At 42.1% G+C, this 23,783-nt stretch overlaps 1 protein-coding gene across 1 annotated transcript in view; it reads right to left on the bottom strand.

Moving 5' to 3' along the window:
- LOC130927944 (zinc finger protein OZF-like) overlaps positions 1-18,428 on the bottom strand; it is a 31,724-nt gene extending 13,296 nt beyond the window's left edge. Inside the window, exons 1-2 of the mRNA XM_057854125.1 lie at positions 18,099-18,428; positions 14,561-15,847 (exon numbers count right to left, since the gene is read on the bottom strand). Coding sequence (XP_057710108.1) covers positions 14,561-15,847; positions 18,099-18,192 — 1,381 coding nt within the window. The 5' untranslated portion in view covers positions 18,193-18,428. The remainder of the gene's footprint in view (positions 1-14,560; positions 15,848-18,098) is intronic.
- Positions 18,429-23,783: the final 5,355 nt, after the last annotated feature.

The following is a 23,783-nucleotide window of genomic DNA, read 5'->3' as shown; positions in this document are numbered from 1 at the left end:
ACCCATATTCCAAATCCAACAGGAAATCGGGTATTTTGGATCGAAGGTGAAATTTTTATGGGTTCACAGTAGTTTACATTTGGAGGCTTGAACATGCACGAAAACTCACCAAAATTTGCACATTCATGCGGCTTTGCGTAACGTTCGATAATCTTGCAACGTTACGAAAATTTGTAACAAAATGGCTCAGTGGCGCCCCCTTGAATTTTTCAAAAAGGCCTCTCCATTTATGTTTTTTCAACTTAGAGTAATGAAATTCGGAGAGTCGATACCTTGTGGAAAACTGCACCAATAACTCTCTTGCACACACATTCCAAATCCTACCGGAAATCGGGTATTTGAAATTGAATGTGAAATTTTTAATCGATTTACAGTGTGCACATTTGAGAACTTGGCACCGAGGGAATTAGTTTGATCATCCTCAAAATTGGCGAGACTGTTCACAAGGCATATGAAATTTTAAGAAATGAAATTGGTGTGTTTTCACTCACGGGCCTGACCTGGGTGGGGGGCCAAACTCGGCCATTTTTTCGCCAAAACACCGAATTCGGAAAATGACTGATAACTCCCTCATACAAGGTTCAATCTATTTTAAATCTGGCATGTGTGTGAGGCATCCCAGCCTGAACAGGACTGGATTGAAAATTTACCAATTGTGCCTGGCGCCTCCTAGTGGGAACAGGAAATGCCCTTTTTTACGGGACACACTCCTCTAACGGGAAAAAAATCAATCTACCTCAAACCTGCATAAGGGGAGCCTTCAGACATGTGTTCAGATGCCTGATGAAAATGATTGAGGTTTGGTTGAAGCAGAAGGGTCCAACAGGAAAGTGATAATGACTGTCACCATTTTGTCTCTCCACACATTTTGAACAGTCGTAACTTGGCAGATATACATGATATCTGCTCCAAACTTCCAATGCTGGGTGATAGTCTTACCCTTAAGAGTCCAGTAGTGGTCATTTGCATCAACTCTGTAGCGCCAACTAGTGGCAGCAGAATTTGTGGCCATTGCATGCTCAAACTCAAAACAATTTCTCATCCCAAAAAAAGAGGTGAGTTTAAGGCATTTTAGGTTCTCATTAGAAGATTAGAGGGGGGCTGTCTGCCACCACCCCGACCTGTGTGACGTCCAAGTTGCGCCAAAGTGCGAGGGCCCGTTCAGTCCTGCTTGCAGGCCTAGTTATCATTTATAGTGCTATCATAGGTTTTCTCTCTGCCAACAGACACAAATATGAATGGGATTCGAGGATTTGGTCTATATATTTTACGAGCGATAATTTATACATGTGTCGAGTCCTATATTCAATGTGTGATATGTTTTTATTATGGCCATATCTGGCCATTTCGAGCTTGGCTGCTCCCCTCCTTTGGTTAGCCTGGGTTGGTTTCATCAGAGCCAGTCCTCTTTCTTGATGTCGGTGGCTGCGCGTGTATGGTGGCTGCTTTCATCAGCAATTTCTTAGCAAAACCTGATTTCATTTGTCCATAGTTCGAATAGCTTTCAGGTGTAAAACGCGCACCACACAAAACCGTGCCGGAGGCTGGGTCTGCAAAATTAGCCCTCTTAGCACGGACGAACTTTACTCATTGTCTGGGTAGTCCAGCTCTTTTTCTCGCGTTCGAGAACTCATGGGTACTACATTGCGACAAATGGCTATTTGTAGACCACATAGCATGACAGGTTTGAACCATTTTTGCGATTTTTTTTTTGGATAAAACACGAACGAACGCAACTCTCTCGTCGATAAACAACGATTGCACCTGCCTTGACCTTTCGTTTCCTTGTTATGACGTTCGGCTGTTTCCGGAATACTTTCGGAAATGTTCGTAATTTTCGATCTATTTTCAATAATTGCTCATGAATGCGATTTATTTTTTTGTTAATTTTATTATTATTTGTTATCTTGCCACATAACGGTTCTATTGATATCTCACAGTCCCTTAGTGTTTTAATACCCTTTAATTACCAATTTCTAAAAAATTACCAAAAAGGCTACTGTGGGAAAGTAAAGGAATGGCTCTATACCTGTGTTTATTTTGTGATTATCAGAAACTTCATTCTAATGCTTGGCCCAATAATGTTTCAGCAGTCAGGAGGTGGCTAATGTTTGTATATGACTGGTTGAAAGTACAAATTTCACCTGCAAAAAAAAATAACGTTAATAATATAACCGCTGACTTTGGAGCCGCGTCGTGCGACGCACTCCGTTCAATTCGTTCAGACCAGGCATCGTACCCGCGCGCACGACGCATCGAGGACGAAAAGTGAGTGCTCTGACCACTAAACTAACTGCCAATGCCTCCTCTTGGAGGCATCAAATGTGTTATTTCCACCAGTGGCGGTCCTGGCTACTTTCGCGCCCTGGGCGAACCACACCATCAGCGCCCCCGACTTCCAAACTACCCAACCCCCCCTCCCCCCGCCGACATCAAGCACAAGAATGTGTTACGTTTTTTACGTTATTTTATTAAAATAGTCTATCCCCCGCACCCCACCTTGCTTTTCCTCTGAGAGTGAGACTCACTCTGCAGTTGCGAGCAGCTGATCCCCCTCCCGTTAGAGCCTAGTTCGGGCCTAAAAAATCCAGCCCGACCCGACACGGCCCGCTGGTATTGAGGCCCGACCCGGCCCGAGCTCGATCACTTAACTAGATTTGCAGGCCCGAGCCCGAAAAACCCGATTTTTTTTTTTCTTTTGAGTGACGCGGAAAAAACGCAGCAGCAGCAATTTATTTTCATTTCTTCGAGTTGGCAGAAAAAAAGCAAATTTTCTTAATGTTTAAATAATCTACATATTTTTTTTAGAATTATCAAAGCATTCACACAACGAAATAACGCTGGGAAAGTTTGTTAAACATATTTCTGAGTGTGTGGGATATTGTTCTCACATGGACGCGCCTCTCTGACAAGGAGAGGGAACAGGAGAGGGCGGCGCCTCGGCCGTGCAGCGGGAGGACAAGAAGAAAAAGCGGCCGGCGCCACGGCGTTCGTGCACACGCACAAGCAAAAGCGCAATACAGAGAGCATGCTCTCCATTTTTTTTTTTTTTTTTAAATAATTTATTAGTCCGGCATGGCGGCCCGACCCGACCTGACCCGAACGTGAATGCTTAAATTGTGGGCCCGACCCGACCCGACATTCGGGTCGGGTCGGGTTCGGGTTCGGGCACAAAATCTAACCTCTACCTCCCGTCTCCCCCTGCCTTTTCTTCTGACACACACGACTCTCAGCAGCAGCAGTTGACATGATAGTAAAGGGCAGAGGTGTAGCAAGGGTCCCAGGGGGCCCCAGGCAACAAGCAACATGGGGCCCTTTGAGCGTGTGCAAGTAAGGGGAACAGTTGGACTTGGAGCAATAGCATATTTAATAAAAGTATAATCACGCCTCAGTCTCATAGAGTGCTTTTTAGGACACTCATAAGGACATAAAACTACAGTAACATAGTACACTCACCGCTGTCTTGCTTCCTTTTCTCCTCTTCTGCTTTTTTTTCCTTTTTTCATTTCTAGACGGATAACTTCTCTTCATTTTGCCAATTAAAAAAAGGCCCGATCGCCACTGACTCTCACTCTGAGTCACGTGACAGACGTACATATTTGCGGAGTAAAATGAACACCGGGGGGGTTCAAGTGCGCGCTAGTGACGGGATCTGTCGTTCACTTGAGTAAACGAATCCATTCCGGTTCGTTCAGTAAAAAGATTCGTTCAAACAAATCGTTCAACGAATCGTTCGCCCCCCTCATCTCCCTCCCCGCCCAAATGAATTGTTCGGTTAGTGAACGGGAAGTGACGTTGCCGAACGAATCACCAAAGACCGCTTCGCGGTATAATTGAACGGGAAGTGACATTGCTTGGTCCCTCCCTCTCTTGCACACAGGCTCCTCATAGTTTCAGATATGAGTGACAGGCGATATCATTCTGCTTTCACAGACAACCTCGTCTCCCTCCCGCTGCTGCAAAAGCGAGGGAGAACTTCCGCGTCGTCTGTCCTAGTTCTATGGGCTCAGTCATGGCTCGTGCTTGCATTTCGATTTAGGACACGGTTAAACAGTTTCCTTTTGTGGGGGTTTGGGGTCGGGGGCGCACGGACTTTCTTTAGCATGTTCTTGATCACATATACAATGCTGCTCCTACCAGCCAAAGCAGCATGCTTGCTGTCACGAAAATAAAAATAAATCGAAAGTTTAATTTCTAAATATGGAACGACCAACACATCATATTTACCTCTCGCTCTGTTGTATTTTTGTTTTTATGCTCATCACTATTATTTTTGGTCAGTATTGTTAAAACTAAAGTGTAAATAGCTAGTTGTCAAATGTGCTGCTCTTAAATAAAAACAATACTAAATTTTGATATTTGCCAGTTAATTGCAAATCAGTATTAAAATGATCGTATTGAATTTTTGCACTGGTATTAATATATAAAATAATCCGGTCAGCTCCCCTGTCGTCCCCGCATCTCAGATCATCAAATGCTGACGAGAAATAATTGTTTGCTTTTTACGATGTCGCCTTTCTACTCTCATTAGTCTGTTAGGAAAAATGTAGACATATCTCCCGTGTCCGCGTGCATTGTTTTTGGGCGCTTGAGTAGCACATGATGGACGGATTAACATAATTTGTCAAACCAACCGACACGCTCTGACACGAAAAAAAAAAAATAAAACAGTCGGAAAAAATTGGCATGTATTTACAGTTTCATTGCAAATCAGTATTATGGTGATCATACTAAATATTCTTTTTTTCGGTGCACATATGAGGTCATTATCGCTGCCATGAAGCCTCCATATAGTGACAGTTCTCTGCCCTCTTCACTGTTGTCACGCGACCGCAGCTCAGCTTTTGCTTGCCTCGTAGCTACCCGTGTTTTAAATTACTGTAAATTTGATAGTATGTCGTCATGGGTAGTCCCGAATCTGTTGAGAAAAGTAGTACACTAAACCATGCTCGCTAGATTTGTGTGGTGTTTTTGTCTGTTTGAGCAGCATTTGATAGGCTACACTTAACAAATATGTGACAAAGTCATTTCCTTTCATTTTATGACTCGTTCACCGCATAGTCATTACTGGAAAGTCAAGTTAGCAGCAAGCTAGGTCAGGAACCGGAGGACCAAATCACTGAACGGGAAGTGACCAAACTCAGTCTTTCCCCCCTGCCTGTACGCTGGCTGCTTATTGGCCACACGTGGAAGTGAGTGACAGACGCCCTGATTCTGTTTCCGCTCCCTCCCCTGCCCGCGATGAGGCTGGCGTCTGATTGGTCGTGTGCGATGTCAGACGACACTGCCGCTTGCTCAACGCCCTCCCACGCAGCGAACAAGCAGCAACTTCATAGAACGAATCAGTGCAGATGGTGATTAGTTCGGTCTTGTTCACCCAAACAATTCGTTCAAAAAGAATGAATCGTTCGCGACCGATACAACACGAGTGCGCGCTGCGTGCGGTCATCTTGGCCATAAAAGTGGCGAAAACTAAGCAATTTACACTCATATGGATCTACAACATCATTTTAAGATGCTAAACTAACACCTTCCCTCTTAAAGCAAATGTGCAATGCGAATATAATGTAAAGAACGCTCTCCTCGACGCGGCGAGAACGAGTGGGATCAACCAGCCGACGTAAGAGGAAAAACACGAAACGGTCGCGCTGATAACGGCTCTAACTTAATGAAGAGGAAATACTTAAATTCGTTCATCGACGCACAGATTAATCCTCAAACAGGTGGGGTGGCCCCCTCTGCTCGAAATGCGCACTTTACGCTTACGCCTATTCTTTTTTCTCTTTTTTTAAAAAATTAAAAAAAAAATTTTTTTTATTGAACACTACAAAACATACAAATAACAAATAATACAAACAACTAGTTCACATAGAATATAACCATCTCAACATATTTACATCATTAGACATACAAAAAAAATTGTAAATAAATAAAAATAATAACTCAAGAGGAAATTAATTAAGTACTAAACAATTTTGCATGAGCTTCTATACTAGACTTGCATTTATTATTTTGTATCATATTAATTGATGTGAAATATGATTAAAATTCAACCCAAAAAAATCTTAAAGTTCGGATTTACTGTTTGATTTACGCCTATTCTCGTTCTCAGAATATGCAGCACTTGTGACGTAACAGGACTGGTTGCTATGGGAACGTACGCAGCGGCATACCGCATACCCAAGGAACTTTGCTAAAAGGAGTATTAAAATTGCTAATAAAATCGTTTAGGATTATTTTAGATGCATATATGGTATATTTTTCTTATAGAGTATTCAATGAGGAATACGATAGACCCATTAATAGACTTTCTTGGAAAAATCACCACGTCTTTAAGTAGTCACATGAATAATGAGGTGGCCTATGAAAACCACCATTGAGTATTGCACTAAAGACTTTTCTTTAAGAACTTAGGGAACCATTATTTGCACATACTTACAGTGTCAAATCTGATTGACTGAACTTATGTATGAATACTTTTTGGGAATGAAAATAGAACTGACAATTATTCTGTTAATAATTCCATGGTAGTTGATCACACTCAATACTTTCAATTTTGACAGTGCGGGTAAGCTGAGTGTGATAAATTTCTGAATGCCTAATCTACTGGCCCTCCGGGGGCCCCTCTGAGTAAGGGGCGCACTAGCGCCCTCTCTACTAACTTGACGTGGAAATGAGCGGTATTAGTCTACAAAACAAGCGGATTTTTTTTTTTTTTTCCTCGAGGGCGCTTGTGCGCCCCCAAATAGATTGCGCCCTGGGCGGTCGCCAACATTGCCCATAGGAAAAACCGCCTGTGATTTCCACGCACCGCAAACGACGGACCCGCGTGTACCCGTCACACTAATAAACTAAGAGTTACCTTAAAATTAATTGTATTTTGAATGGAAGATGGCAAGTGCGTTTTCCCTGTGTTACGTACATTTCCACAGCATGGAGACAACGAGGAAGTAACCAGCGAGATGTGGATTGTTTCAGCAGCTCCATCGCGTTGACAGAAGTGCTTCCTTCTGAACCAGTTTGCCGCATAATGACTGTGTCGACTCAGTTCAATGAGTTCATACGTCAGTCACGTGATTTTCTTGTAGTGACACGCGCACTGACGCAGGGGTTGCTCCACGCGCGCCGGCGCATTAGTTTCACTGGACCCATCACTACTTTTGGTTGTACTTTGTGTTTTGTTAGTTATTATTAAAACGTTTTTTGAGATCACCACCACCTCCCTGGCTGCCTTTAGTTTCCCTGCAATTGGGTCCACACCGCCTGCCTGCCCGCGTTTTCCTGACACTATCAGTATAAATTGTGACAGCTTTGTCAGATGTAATTGTGCAAGCTTGTATGGGGAAATAAGTTCAGCAACCACAGCAGAAAAATGGGAAGTAAGCGGTTCCGCTTTTCAGCACAGCCTAAGATGACACAACTGCGAAGCCCGACTGCGTGTCACCAAACTTAAATTTTCTTTGAAGAGCTGTGTACGAAAACAATAGAATTTTTCAACCAATGCCATGTTGTAATGTAAGATGCGGTTGTGATTACAAAATGGCCATATGAGACCAGTGTTGTGCATGTAATAAAAACATCATTTTCGTCTGTAAAAGTAATACGGCCACCGCATGCGGAACTTTTAAAGATTAAAAAAAAAAAAAAAAAAAAAAAAAAAGCGTCCCGCACTGTAATGGCTTCTCGTGTTGCGTTGTTGGCAGAAAGTCTGCTCACATCAGGGAGAGGATGGCAAGGCATTCCCCAGCAGAGATGGCAAGCCTGTAGTTGGTGTCTTGCCGGGATATGTAGTGACCAAAACGAGACAATAGGTCGTCATACTGGGCCACGGTCAGTCGGGTGTACCGCTGAAAGCGACTTTCATCCAGGCGCGATTTGTTGAAGAGCCGGTGGTATTCACTAAGCTTGAGAACGATAAACCGATACGACCGGATATCCGGTTTTCCAGGTGAGAGATACAGATGTATCGATAGTAAAGTTACCCTTCGACAGTAATTAGCCATTAAATATTCAGTGAACCGATAGTAGAGATAGAATTCGGCTATCGTGAGCACAAGAATCGGCTTCTAATGCCTAGTTCAATGCATTGCTTAATATGATAATTTAGCTTTTACTACACATGCTGCGCTTGTGTCTTTCAGTGAATGACACAAGTGCGCGTCATTCACCACACAGCGCACACTTAGAGCGAGACCGCACACATGATATAATATGGACAAGCACTACTCACAGTCGTGGTTGCCACAAGTTACTTCCCATGCATTTCGGCAGAACCGCTATTAGTCGCCGTCATTACCCGATCGTCACGGGCGTGTCATAACAACGCGAGAGCTAACGAAACCACTGTAACGCACGCAGCGTAGCTTTTTCTTCACAGCCCAAAACGAAAACGAAACTAGTAGTGGCAACGAAGCAACATGCTAAAACAATGGACAGTGTGATCACCGACGGCAGCGACGTGCTGTGATAGATTTTCAACGCACCCAGGAAAACAAAAGTCGGACTTGGAAGTGATGAAGGCAGCCAGATCTGTTCGCACGGGACAGAGCTTGTGTGAAGTGTGGAGCGGTACAGAAATCGTGATTTTTAACCCTGAAAAATAACCCACTACAATGCTGGAAAGGGCGGCATATTGTTTCCACGAAACGCAGTCTGCTTAAACATGAACATGTGGATTAGTTGATTTTACTCAAGAAAAATCTGCCCTTCAAAAATGATATGGACAGTGATGAGCAATCAAAAATGAGGAAGCACGGGCATAAGTGAATGACTTTGCTGTGTATTAGGTTAAAGTGATGATTATTGACCTGTCTAAAATGCTATGTTTTTATTCCTCCACTTATACCAGTCGTAAAGCATAATCTATTATTTATTTATGATAACACTAGCAGGTTTAATTTTTTTTTTTTCAAGAGCTGCTGCATATAATTAATATTTTTTGTTTATAAGATGTTTACATTGAAAGTTTGCACTTAAATTACTTACCTCTTGTGTTAAAAACACCAGGAAATACAGTAATTGAATTACTGCACATTATTGTTGTCTGTGTTGGAGTAATCCCATCCAACAAAATGACGGTCATATAGTAAGCCTTATTTTTTTCTCATAAAAAATAAAACGTAACATTGGTATGAAATTTTGTTAATTTTGCTATTAAAAAATGTGGTCTTTTTTTATAGGGCTGCAGCTATCGAATATTTTAGTAATCGAGTAATCGACTGAAAATTCTATCGAGTAATCTGATAAAACAAATATATTTTTAGGTGAAGAGCAATTATAGATATACATTAGAAAACAAGACATTTTATCATTTTCAGTCAATCAATGTCTTTATTTTTGATGTATATTGTTGAAAACAGCCAACAATTGCATCTCAGATGTAACTAGAATAAAACAAAAATTACTAATTCACTGCTTTCACTCAAAAAACCTTTAGACAGAAACTCCATGCTGCGGTCCCACTGCCCCAAGCCAAGCTCTCCTATTTTAATGCATACATTGCACTACCCTCCCCTCACACCCCCATCACGGTGCTGGGTGATGGCTGCCAGTCGGGAACCTGGCAGCCACAGTAATAGGGTGGTAGGTGGGTCCCACACTTTTTCTATATGGCGTGGCTCCCGGGGTGTGGCCTCCCCTCTGCCTCGGCTGCCGGCCGCGGGAGTGGGTTGGGGGGTCGGGTCTCCGATCTTGCATCGCCCCGTGGCAGTTCCTGGGCGTTCTCCTGCCTCCGCCTTCCCCTCTCTTCTCTGGCTGGGCGTATCAGCGGGGTGTCGCCTGCACCGGCGGGGGACCCTGCCTTGCCTGGGGCTTGGTGGGCCGCTGGGGGTCCCGTGGCGTGCCGTGCCGGTTGGGGGGCTGTGGCTCGTGGCCCGGGTGGGCGGGCGGGGGTGGGTGTAGGCGTGGGGTTGGTGATGCGTCCCCTCCTGCCATCCCTGAAGGCCGGTTGATGGGCGCGTGGGTGGCCCGGGGGACCACCCTGGGTCCCGGGGGGGGACGGTGGCTCCTTTGCTGGGCGGTTGGAGGAGAGATGGGCTGCGCATGTGTCTTGACACTCAGTGATACATGCTACATGGAGTTTTTGGAACGAAACAATGTAAGTACGCGATAATAACTCGTTAAAGTCATGGCGTCTGTAATTCTGTTCTCGCGTGCTCCCACCTCTAGATAGGGTTTTGCTGTTTAAAAAATATTTTAAAAAAAAAATGCCTTCCTGCTCAAAATTTTTCTTCACCCAGAAAATTGAGATTTTAAGCTTTCCAGTGATGTATAACACATGCATATCGGACAATTTTGAAAGTTGGCTAAATTGGGGGTCTCGGAGCGGACCTTCAAGTCACCTGTGTGTTTTCCGCCATAAATATTATATAAACACACCTAAAAATGCCTTTACGCTTGATAACACACATCACTTAAAAGTTAGGATTTTTTCCCACGTTTTTCAGTTGAATTTCTATTTGTGTCAAGCCATTTTTAAGTTCTAGTTAAGTTTTAAGTTAGTCTAAACCAGACATGTCCAAAGTCCGGCCCGGGGGCCAAATGCGGCCCTCGGTCCAATTTCATCCGGCCCCCAGCCTCTGCCGTAATAATCATTAACATCTGGCCCGCATAGACATAATATATTGGTCAGCAGTACTGCTGCCAGCATATGAAGTAGCTTACACACTAAATGCTGCTCCTCATTTACCCGCTAAAAGGCAGCAGCACTCTAAGCAACATTACCCCGTGTGACCCTTTACTCCCAATTTTCTAAAATGGCGACAATCAACAAAAACTGTTGACTGCGACGGCCGACGCTTCAGGGATAGGTGGAAATTGGACTATTTTTTTCACTAAAATACGCAACAGCTTTGTCTGCCTCATTTGCAAAGAGACGACGAATCGATTAATCGATGAACTATTTAGTTCGAATAATCGAGGAATCGGATAAGGAACATGAAAAATTAAAATACCTGAGCTGAGCCTCAAACGGTATAAAAAATAAGGATTGACAAAAGAACCATGGCTAACTTACATAGCAAATGTCTGCTAGCTTAAATGCTATAAAATACTAACGTTTTTAAAATTTTTTTTTTTACAATGCTCTTGACATATGGCACATATTCCCACACACAGAAAAAAAACTGCTAAATATACCAATACATCCAAAAAAAAAAAAAAAAAAAAAAACTTGGCTTATGTTGGTTTTAACATGGAGCAGCTGGATTCAGCCATGTGAAATGAGGCAGGCTAGAGGGCAGTGTATCACTTTAATTAAACCTATACTCGAAGCAGCAAAACTTAATTTGAATCTTTTTTTCTTTAATCGAATACTGGAGTTAATCGATTCGTTTCAGCACCAAAAAAATTTTTAAAAAATAAAGCAAATGTGTCACATAAATTGCTTGCGAACATTTCCTTAAATAGTTTTACGTAATGGATGTCAGCCAAGGTCGGCCCTCCACATTTTTACCACACCAAATCTGGCCCCCTTTGCAAAAAGTTTGGACACCCCTGGTCTAAACTGTAAGTCCTGATAGGATTTTGAGTTTTTGCAGTGTTCAAAATAAATGTATGATACAGGCTGTATTGGAGCACATTAGGGACTAGTGCTACTTGGTGTTTTATCCAGCAATGACTACTGAGCTAAAATTGATAGTTAGCATTATTGAGTTTTTATTTGACACCCTCATCACTGTTATGTTAAAGCCTGTATGTAAGACACGTTAGCCACGCATCGAAAGTTGTCTTAATTAATTGAAACCTAGCCCTCCGCAGGGCTAACGTAAGGTGAGCTAGTAGTGACAGTAACATTAATCTTATATATTAGCTCTTCGCGCTCTTTATTAGCACTTAGCGCTCTACTGCTTTAAGATGGCGGCTGTTTGCTAACGCTGCCCAGACGCGGCCTAGTCTGTCATTGTGCATCTAGTTCAACATACATGTGATCTCTAGGAGACTCATTGGACGCTACCTGCAACTAACGTAGCATGTGCGGGCTAGTATTTAGTAACGTCGGCGTCGTTTGTAGTGGTTGTCGGCTGCATTAAGTTTTTTTTTTTTGCTTCTTCCTCTACGCACGTGACATCAGCGTGTTGTCCCGCATTAAAAGTAGTCCGAGCAAAACGTGATGCTTAGAGCTGTCAAAATAAACGATTACTCGAGGTGAATAAAATTACTCGGATCAGTTTTTAAACTCGAGTTACTCGAGTATTCGTTTCAGCTCTACTTTTTTATATTTTTAAAATACTGTACGAACACACACAACAAATGTTTACTATCGTATCGTTTTCACTCTTATCGAACCGTATCGTTCTTAAACTGTATCGAATCGCTCGGCCTTAAAAACGTATCGTTTTTTAATCGAATCGTAACCTGTGTATCTAGATACATATCGAATCGGCTTCATGCCAGAGATTCCCAACCCTAGTATTCACCGAGCTGGCGGTGCTGTCGAATCGTGCCGTGAACCCACATCCTACGCCGGCGTTGAAGAAGATGAGCCGTATTTGTCGTTGTTTTCTCTGGATGACTCATCGTCTCGGCGAGAAGTGACAGCAGCGTGCAAACGGCAAAAGAGTAGGCTGTGTGACGTTGTGTGTTGTGACGCAGCTCCGTGACATGTTCAAGAAGAAGTGTTATTGAGTGCGGGAAAAAAAAAAAAAAACTTTATTGGGTCGCATGCCTGAAAAATTTGAATTGAACTGAACTACTTGTCAATATTTTTTAAAATACTTTTTACAATGTTATATATTTTTTTTCTTCACTATAATCTTTTCAATTTTATGTAGATGTGTGTTCGAGAAGCTTGATCGCATGAACGTATGTACTTTTGATAAGGTGATGTGTACAACACCTAACTGCACAAAGAGATATCCTCCAAACCCTTTTTGTGTTAGATGATATATATAATCTTTTTCCTCACTATTTTGCACTGTATATAACCTGTTTTGACCATAGTATGTGTAAAGGCCAAAAACGCCTATGACCATACCTGCTGTTTGTGTTCAATTGTCAAACATAAAACTATTCAATCTTATTTTTTTCTATTGAATGTTTATCCTAACAAGTTGAATAAATATTATCAAGCTTCAAAACGGTTGGTCGAGCATGTTTGGTTGTCAATGGGACATCAACATTACAAATTTTGAAAAAACATTTTGGGATTTTTTTTGTCGTTTTGGGTCCAAAATGTGAATTATAATTGGTCAGTGAAGAAAACAACAGTTTGGACATGAAGTTCAAGGTGTCCTGAAAAAAGGGACCCAACTTGGCCATTGTAAACATTTTTTTCTTTGAAATATAAAGGCAACATCAAATGCATGCAAATTCGGCCAAAATAGGCTCAGATGTTAAAAGGTTAAATTGTTCTTTTCAATAAACTCCTGCTCAAAACATTTGGTCTGTTGTTCCCATTTCTTCTTTTTCCATTTTGAAACTCTACGGAGAACCTTCTTAAGATAGAACAGTGCAAAAGGCAAATTCTTGCAATTTTTTAAACTGTTCTTAAGGTTTTGATTAGTAGTGTATAAAAGAAAATGTACACTTGAAATTGTTTTGCTCATTTTGACCTCAATGTTTTAACCACAATCATTTTCACTTCATGTAAAAAAGAGGATCTAATGTTGTTTTTTCTTACTAGAACAGTAAAACTTTTACCTGATAAAAATCCCCTAACAATTGAGAAAAACGAATAAATACACTGGAAAAATGATTTTGCTGACTTGATTCAAGTGCCGGAATGTCAGGTCATTTGGTGACTCGCGACTTCCCCAGAATTTACATTGAAGCGCAAATTTGTCAAAAGATGTTTCTAAGAAGAGCATGATGCTTTACAATCATCTGGACAGCTTGCTTTCAGCCACGTTATGCAGAACGGACTTTGTTGTAGGCTCCTCCACTGGCTCAGCAGGTGCCCTTTTCCCCGGAAAAAAGCTGTTCAAAGACATCTGCTTTTCAGTCATATTTGCTAACGTGGGGGCTTATTATCTCTGGGAACAAATCTTATGTGCCTGCATCATTATTGAGGACAAGCGTACATCAATGTTTTAAAAAAAAAAAAAAAGAAGCTAAATCCAAAACGACCAGAAGTACTCCGTCCGCCATTGGGGCCAACAGCAGCTAACGTTACTGTTTACACTGACTGACGCCGAGATGCTATAAGTGTGCAAACACCCCAGTAATGGTAGCCAACCACTAGAGGGCAACGCATACAGATCTCTACTCGGATTAGTCAATACAATCATTAACAAATGATTTATTATTTCTCTGCAGTCCGTTAACAAATGAGCCAGGGACCGGTAATGGTCCCCGGCCCGGTGGTTGAGGATCCTTGATGTACAGTATGCCATGCTGCGAAACATTCTCACTCATTCCTCAAAATGAAACAATGCACATTTTTTCATTTAATTTCTTTATTTGTGGATAAAACCAATTTCTGTCCAGGAGTGATTAACGGTGCAATTTTTGACAACACCTTTCTCAATTAGGTGGGCTGGCAGGATTTATGGGAAAAAAATTCTAATGCCAGATTACCTTAATCCGGGTTGACCACAAACTACGTGGGAAAAAGATTTCTCACCAGTGTGTATTCCTTTGTGGTATTTTAAGCTTCGCTTTGCCGAAAAGCTTCGGCCGCAAACAGAGCAGGCGAAAGGTTTCTCTCCGGTGTGCGCTCTTGTGTGACTTGTCAAATTTCCCATCTGAGTGAACCTCTGACCACAGACGGAACAGCCAAAAGGTTTCTCTCCGGTGTGCGTCCTTGTGTGACTTTTCAAGGTTCCCTTCTGAGCAAATCTCTGGGGACAAAGCGAGCAGCAAAAAGGTTTCTCGCCAGTGTGCGTTCTCGTGTGGATCGTTAAGGCGCTCTTTTGAGAGAAGCGCTGGTCGCACACCGCGCAGGGAAAAGGTTTCTCTCCGGTGTGTCGTCTTGTGTGGATCGTTAAGCTTCTCTTCTGAACGAAGCTTTGACCACAAACGGAGCAGGCAAATGGTTTTTCCCCAGTGTGCGTTCGCGTGTGCCTTTTCAAATGACCCTTCTGAGAAAATCTTTGCCCACAAGTTGAGCAGGCAAACGGTTTCTCCCCGGTGTGGGTTCTCGTGTGTAGTCCCAATGCTCCCTTCTGAGAGAATCTTTGACCACAAATTAGGCAGGCAAAAGGTTTTTCCCCAGTGTGCGTTCTTGCGTGGCCTATTAAGTGTTGCTTTGAAGAGAATCTCTGAAGGCAAATGGAGCAGGAAAAAGGTTTCTCTCCAGTGTGCTTTCTTGTGTGAATGTTTAGGCTTCTCTTCTGGAAGAAGCTTTGGCCGCAAACCAAGCAAGAAAAGGCTTTCTCGCCGGTGTGACTTCTCGTGTGTCGCGATAAGTTTTGCGTCGTAGAGAATCTTTGGCCGCAAACTGAGCAGAGGAAAGGCTTCACGCCAGTGTGGCTGCTTATATGACGTTTCAACACAAATTTGCGGCCAAAACTTTTCCCGCAGTGATAGCATTTCCAGCGTTTGTCACCGCTGTGACATTTCGTCCGAGCGTCAGTCCTTTCGTCAATGTGAGGCGAGTGCGACGTAGTGGCGTCGCTGTCTGTCAGCGGAAGTATCAGGCTGTCCGCTTGTGACCTGCCGTTGTCGGTCGGAGGCTCCGCCCCTCTGCTTGCTTCATTCAGACCTTCTTTTTCACTCTTCAAGGGAACGCGGATCAACTTGTTTATGCTGTCTTGGTCTTCCTCCACCTTTATGATGTGGAGTTGCTCTTCTCTCTTTTCCAAATGAAGGGGCTCTGGCTCCTCTTCTTTGAATTGGGAGGGTTTGATTCCCAATTTTACACCAGGAAACTCCAGTTCAAGGCGCCTAGGACCAGGATCTTCTCCGAAGTCTGTGCAAGAAAAGACAAAACAAAATTTAGGAGTGGTTTCGAATTTGATTGCTCCAGTGAAAGTTGGGCCCTGTTCAGACTGGCAGCCAAAATCCAATTCTGGATCCGAATTGGATGGCTCTTTTGTAGTCTGGACAATCACAAAAGCACAGAAATTCGATTTTTTTTTTTTGTTTTTTTTTTGCGAGACTGATTTGAAACCACATACGGAAGATAGTTTTATATCTGATATGGATGTTTTTTTGTTTTTTTTTAAACCTGTCCTGTTCAGCTGTTTGACACGGAGAATCCAGTCCAGTGGTCTGAACAGTTTTAATTTTTCACATTGAGAGTAGAGCTGAAACGAGTACTCAAGAAACTCGAGTTGCCATATTGCCGCGCCATATTGTCCGTCAACTCGACATGTTGACGCATTACCGCGACGTAAATTCCTCCGATTATGGCGTGTTTTTGTGCTCGTTAACATTAATAATCAAAATGGTGAAGGCGTGTTTGGCAGTCGATTGCAATAACAGAGAAGATAGACGGAGAGACTTGAAGTTCTACCGGATCCGAGAGACCCCGAGAGGAGAGCGAGATGGGCCGCTGCAATTCGACGAGAAAACTGGGCTCCACACGATTACCACGGATTATGTAGTAGTCATTTTATATCTGGTAAGATGCATTTAATATATATTTAGAGGGTTTTGGGCTGACAACTAACAATTAAGATCATTGCGAGGCTCATCGCCGACAACATACAGTTTCAAATTCAAGATGCTCGAAAGAATAGGCTGAGTTTCTGTGGACAAGACAGTTGTAGATATCAGGGTAGCAGATATCAGGCAGAGACGGCGAAGACAGCGGGTCAAAAAATATCGATTTAGGCATCAAACATGGATCTGGCGAATGGATAGACATAAGCTTTTCCACATAACGCCTTTTATGCAACGCATCCAATGAGTTCACAGCGTCTGAAAGCACCGGGGCTTCCATGAATTGCACTATAAATTGCACGGCAAATTGAAACCATTGAGAATACGGATAAACAATGACGGACAATATGGCGGCTGGATACAGCGACACGTCATTCTGTGACGTTGGCGAGTAGGGTCTATACAGAGCTAACAGGCAACGTAAAATGAGTAGAGAGAATTTTGGCAGTCTTTGGAGCCTCTTTTTAATTGGCTAAAGCCTTAAAATCCCTCTCTCAACAATTAGAAATATCGTGGGAAGCAATGTGGGGACGAATGGTAGTGGTTGGTCTTTTCCTTAACACCCTGTGTTACTTCCCAACGCAGAGAAGATACTGTATATCAATTGGTGCCACTACGCACAGTCATGGTTGCACTTCCCATCATGCATTTGGGCATAACAGTTAAATGGCTACATTATCATTTACTGAAAGCTCAACAAATACACTAGATGGCAATATTTAGTCACAATATACAAAGTCAAATTTATCCTTTAAGAATTACAAGTTTTTCTATCCGTGGATCCCTCTCACAGAAAGAATGTTAATAATGTAAATGCTATCTTAAGGATTTATTGTCATAATAAACAAATACAGTACTTATGTACTGTATGTTGAATCTATATATTCGACCGAGTTTTATTCATATTTTTCTTAATGCATTGCCAAAATGGATATGATCAGGAAAAATTATCGTGTGTAGCGGTATCACGTTGGATGGATGGCGGCTCATGTGTCTCTTGTAACTCGCTATGAACTCCCTCTAATGAGCCGGAACGCGCGCGGCTCTTATAGTGTCTGTCACGTGACTGTGACGCAGCCAGTAACGCGCACGGCCAAATGGACACTCAAGTACGGTGGGTGAATTGTGCCAAACAAGGGTCACTACACGGGAATGATTGGAATTGAATCGGGAGCAAAAATAAGCAATCGGATGGGGAAATATCGGGAATGACAGATACTCAAACTAAAAGGATCGGGAGCAAAAAAACATGATCGGAACAACCCTAGTTTTTAGTGTTCAAGTAAAGTATGCGATGGCGTGTCTGCACAGTCGGCCAGCACACACATACGCAAAAACAAAACAAAACAAAAAAAAAAGCTCAGTCAAAAGGGGCAGGTGCTCAAGCACCCCCCCCCCCCCGCCTGATACGGTACATGCAGTCTGAACGCAGCTATAAAAGCATGTCTGTCAAATTCGCTACTATTCAGTATGCTCTCATACCTACATCAATAATCATAACAGAGATAAAGGCTAATTTAGAACATGTATTAAAACAGTGTTAAAAGTGAACTAACCTTGTTTTTGGTGTTGATGACACCCTGGCGGCTCCATTTCCTCACGGACCTCCTCATCGAATCTTGCTCTTGCTGCTGTCCATCTCTCGGACATTTTTTTTTTTTTTTTTTTTTTTACATCGGCGTCTCTTTGTTAGTGGCTAAGCTAAGCAAAGCTAAGCTAAGCTAAGAGAGCCGTGAGGCTTCTTCGTGGCCCGAGACGGCTTGAAACGGACAACATTGGAAAAGAATTACACAATTTTAGACTTGGCTGAAGCAGACCTGAGGACGTAAATTTGGAATTTTGGAAGAAGGATTTTTAAAAAGTGCCGTACGCTGTGCTGGCTTGTTGTACTGAATGGGCAAAGTCAGTTAGGACGTTTTCCATTTCCGCCTGTCCTTCAAAATAAAACCTATAACATGTGATAAGATTGCCAACTTCTTCTGTGAAGCCACAAACGACAACGACATTTTGTTAAAATTAGCAAATAAATTAACTCAATGATAATACTGGCAGTTATAGGCAAAAAAAAAAAAAAAAAGGTAAAAATATCATAATAATAATTTAAAAAAGCATATTAAAAATAAGTCATTTGCCAAAATTGTATTCATTTAGCTGACTTTTTACACGTAAATGTAGATGGTTTTAAATCCCCCATTAAGCCCCCCCGTTTGCTTTAATTTTCATGTAATTATTATTATCATTATTATATATATATTTTATAATCATTATTTGTATTTTATAGTAGTGCAGTGGTACCTCTACATACGATCGCTTTGACACACGAACTTTTCGACATCCGACGTAAAAATTGACTCGCCATTTGTTTCTACAGTACATCCGACGACATGCTCGAAATACGACGACAATGGCAGCACCGCAGACGAATGCACGGCGGATTTTCTTGTGTGACAAATCAACGTTGGTTTCAGAAAAGGTTGGTACAGGTGGTGAAACAAGGAAAAAGTTGACGCTTACCTTCTAAATGAAGATGCAAATGACAGAAAAATATGAGCGTAGGGTTGGCATCCGCGAAATGGCTCAACAATACATCTCCACGGTCCTCCTCCGACCATCGTTCGCCAGTCTTTATAAGTTAAGCTGACAATTCTTATTGTGGTAACATCTCCAGAGAAATCGCCAACTTCGCCACGTTTTTATCATTTATTTCCCAACTTATTCAAAACAAAAACACCTTCTGTCTGCCGCAATTGACGGTGTTCTCAAGAAAACATTCAAAGTGAAAGTGAAACTCAAGCTCACCGGTCTGTCTCTGGCACGTCAGCCCCGCGGTGCGTTCAGGGTCAGCAAAAAACGTCCGCCACATTAGAACCCGATTCGTTACATTAATACAGGAATTATTATTATTATTCCGATTTTGATTTATAATTTGTTTTGCTATGTGTAATTGCCATTTGTAATAGTACCAGCAGTATTTTTTAAGGATTTAGTGAAGGTTTTTGTGCTGTGGAACAAATTAATGGAATTATAATGTATTCCTATGGGAAAATCCTGCTCGACATACGACCATTTCGACTTACAAACAAGCTCCTGGAACGGATTAACTTCGTATGTAGAGGTACCACTGTACTACTATATTCAAATTCCTAACATATTTTCACCCAATACTTAATTGTATAGTGTACATAATTTTTCAGTCTTTTGCAAAGTTCTATACATTTTTCTGAATTGTTGTCAACATTAGCTTGTCATAGATAGTCATAGTTGCCTCACTTTCAGATACTGGAGCACTTTGACGACAGTGCAGCATTGCACAGCACATACCACATTGCCCCCTACTGTTGGTCTCCTGTGGTTACAGTTGTCTGAAACAACAAATATTACAATACAACCCCTAACAAAAAGTATGGAATTACCAGTCTCGGACGAGCACTCATTCAGACATTTTATCATGTAGAACAACCTCAGATAAAAAGCTTAAAAAAGTAATGATTTAGTTCAAAAGTACAACTCTTTAGCATTCAGAAACACTAAAAGAAATGATTAAAAAACATTGTGGTGGTCAGTAAATGTTACTTTTATAGAGCAAGTGCAGGAAAATATATATGGAATCACTTCATTCTAAGGAAAAGAATATGGAATCATTAGAAACAAACAAAGAAATAACAATCAAAACATATCGTATTTAGTAGCATCACCTCTGCCTTTTATGACAGCTTGCGACCTCTCTGAGGCAGGGACTTGATGAGTACTCTTCATCAATTTGGTGCCAACACTCTTTGATTGCAGTTGCCGGATCATCCTTGGAGGTCGGAGCCTTGCTGTGGATCATTTTTTCCAATTTCCATTACAGGCCATCAATAGGGTTGAGATCTAAGCTATTTGCAGGCCATGACATTGACTGGATGAGTCTTTCTCAAATGAATGCTTTAACAGTTTTAACTCTGTGGCATCTTGGAAAATGACATATTTTCAATTGAAGGGATAAGAAAGCCGTCTAAAATTTCAATATAAACTGCATTTATTGACGATTTAACCACAGCCATCTCCCCAGTGCCTTTGCCTGAGATGCAACCACATATCCTCAAGGACTGAGGGACTTCTGATGTCTTATTCAGGCAATCATCTTTGTAAATCTCACTGGAACAGCACCAAACACAAGTTCCAGCATCAACACTTTGTCAAGAATCTGCATTGGACAAGGTGATAACGCTGGAACTTTTGTTTGGTGCTGTTCCTGTGAGATTGAAGATATAAGCATCACAAAATGTGTAAAAACAAATGCATTTTTTGTTGTTGTTGAATGTAATTTTGAAACTTGATGACCAAAATGTGGAACACATATTATTCTACCGTTATCTCATTTACAGCCATTGTCGCCAAATGATCGCATATAGAAATGTACTGCATCTGCGGGCTGTCGGTTGTGGGGGTGGTCGAAGCTACGGTCTCGCGCCTCTCAGAATTCTCCTGCTTCCGCCTTCCTCTTTCGTTCCTACCCTGGCATCTTCTTGAAGTCTCGACATGATGTCGCGCCCTCCGGGTGAGGATCCTTTCCTGACCCAGGCCCAGTGGACCGTTGGGGTCCCTTGGTGTTCCGCGTCGGTTAGGGGGATTGCAGCGATATCTGGACGTCTGTCTGGGTGAGCAGTTGCGCGTCCCTTACCTGAGAGATGTTTAATGGCAGCGCAGTTGATCTGGGGGATTGCCTTGGGTCACGATGGGATGGCGGTGGCTCCATTGTCGGCGCTGCGGAGGAGGAGTGATCCACTTTTGCTCCCCCTTGATTAACTGGTGGTGGCCACCGCGCAGCATTGCACTTTTCTGCACGACTATTGCACGTCTGAGTGGGTTCACGCATGACTGGGTGCAATTAGCCACACTCACGTGGAGAGATTGGCGATCAGGTAGCATAGAATAGGATGTCAACATGTCCATACTTACAGGTGATTTACACAATATTGGGTTCCCCACCTCACATTGCTGAATTGTGTACACTCCGCCCCGGCTAATCACGTCTCTCCTCTTTTGCCTCAGGCCCCCCCACATGGTGCCCAAAGATAAACCAGGCATGCAAACTGGTTAGGGGTGAAAAAGGTGACAAAGTAACATGGATACACGGCATGCGCGGAAAAGTGCATTTCATAGTGCAACCAGAGACATCTCGAATTAAACACAGTACATAATAATTTAACATACGGCGGAAAACACAGACAAGGCTGAAAAAGCAGTTTCTGCTCTTGCACTCCCCTTTAAAATAAACTACTGTATTTTAAGGCGAAACAACTGTTGTGTTTAATAGAACAATATGTCAATATGCTGCCATAGCAGATTCATGGCACATGAAGCCCCTGAACTAGTTTTAATTTGTCCGTTTTACCCTGAAAACCCCCGTTTACAGATGTCGCGCAACCGCTTTTGTTTCAACCCAGCCATGAATTGAAGGTAATTAATTATATTCGTTATTTAAAATGTTTGTCATTTTTGGCTTAGAATCATTCATTGATGTCTCATATTTCGTTTAAAAAAAAAAAAAAAACAGTTTAAAAAATTATTCACTCACATATTTTTAACTTTTAAACAAATTATGTGACAATGAAAAAAATAGCGTCTGTAAAAAAGTCACATATATTTACCTCATGACTATCGCTTAATTGTATTTTTTTTGTTACTGTCGCATATTCTGATATGTTAGATGATAAATAATTGATCCAAACAAAAAAAGTTGGGAAAAAAAAGTTTAAAAGGGCAAATATATGAAAAAGAAAATCTCGACCACTCCTTGATGTCTGCGATTTCTGCATCGCGACCCTTGTTATATTATCATGTTTCACCCATAAAATCCCCCAAAAATCCAGCTGTGGCCTTTCACAGCTGTGTCTTGACACTCAGTGATACATGCTCCATGGAGTTTTTGGATCGAAACAAAGTAAGTACGCGACAATAACTCGTTAAAGTCATGGCGTCTGTAATTCTGTTCTCGCGTGCTCTCACCTCCAGATAGGGTTTTGCTGTTTAAATTTTTTTTTTTTTAAATGCCCTCCTGCTCAAAATGTTTCTTCCCCCAGAAAACTGAGATTTTAAGCTTTCCAATGATGTATCACACATGCATATCGGACAGTTTTGAAAGTTGGCTAAATTGGTGGTCTCAGAGCGGAACTTCATGTCACCTGAGTGTTTTAATCAGAACATATAAAACGGATTAAGTAGCAAATCATACAAAATCTAAATTATAAAATATACATTATGTCCCATTTGCATTAAGCAGAGAACAGCTGTACTCCCGTCTCTCACTATTGACAGTCATTTGTTGTCACGAGAAGAGTGGCGTGGTGATAGGTCTAGGTCATCGGACTAGAGCAGGGGTCCCCAACCTTTTTTGCACCACGGACCGGTGTTATTTGGGTCTTTTTTTCACGGACCGGTGTTCTGACAAATTTTGCAACCCATCAAAAATTGCAACGATGTGGTTCTGCGCATGCGCGTAACGTTACAACATAGCCGCAAAATGCGCAAATGCAGCGATTCCAAAGTAAACAGTAGACAAACTTTCTTGAAAGAAAGGAATATTAACTTACGTTTGATCATGAAAGGACTTATAGAAAGGTTCTCCACCGATAAATCCTGCCATGTTAGCTGCACACAAAAACTGCACACCATTAACGACTTCGCCTTGTAGTTAAGCATTAATTAAGAAGGCCATTCACAAAGACACAATGTTGGAACTTGCAGCAAGGTTTTCAATGCTCTCGTAGCGATGTCAGGATATTCCGAAATGACTTTAATCCAGAACCTCGGTAGAGTTGCTGTCTCAAATAAATGTTTAATAAGGTCGCCGTCATTTGCGATATCTACAAGTTGATCCTCCTGTTGCATGGACATGCTCGAATCACTCGGTTTATTCACAAACGGGTCACGAATCCACTCCTTCGCCGTTCGTGGGTCTTCGCGGTTGTAGGCTCGTCAGGTGCCCTTTTCGCCGTAAAAATATCTCCAAAGACGTCTGTTTTCCAGTCACCTTCGCTCGTGTGGGGGCTAATTATTTCCGGGAACAAATGTGCTGCGCCCGCAGCCTAGTAATACGATGTTATCGAGGACAAGCGCACATAGATATATTAAATACACAAACAAGATGTACTGCTAGCAGTCCAATCAATGGATTTCTATGAGACATTCTAATCTATCCCGTAGTATTATATCTAGAGTAGACAGGGATATTAGTGTGTTAAGCAGGGGCACAGGGT

Source organism: Corythoichthys intestinalis, chromosome 1 (genome assembly GCF_030265065.1).
Source record: "Corythoichthys intestinalis isolate RoL2023-P3 chromosome 1, ASM3026506v1, whole genome shotgun sequence".
Taxonomy (NCBI): Eukaryota; Metazoa; Chordata; class Actinopteri; order Syngnathiformes; family Syngnathidae; genus Corythoichthys; species Corythoichthys intestinalis.
The sequence above is the reverse complement of the archived record's forward strand: the minus strand, read 5'-3'. Positions and strand labels throughout refer to the sequence as shown.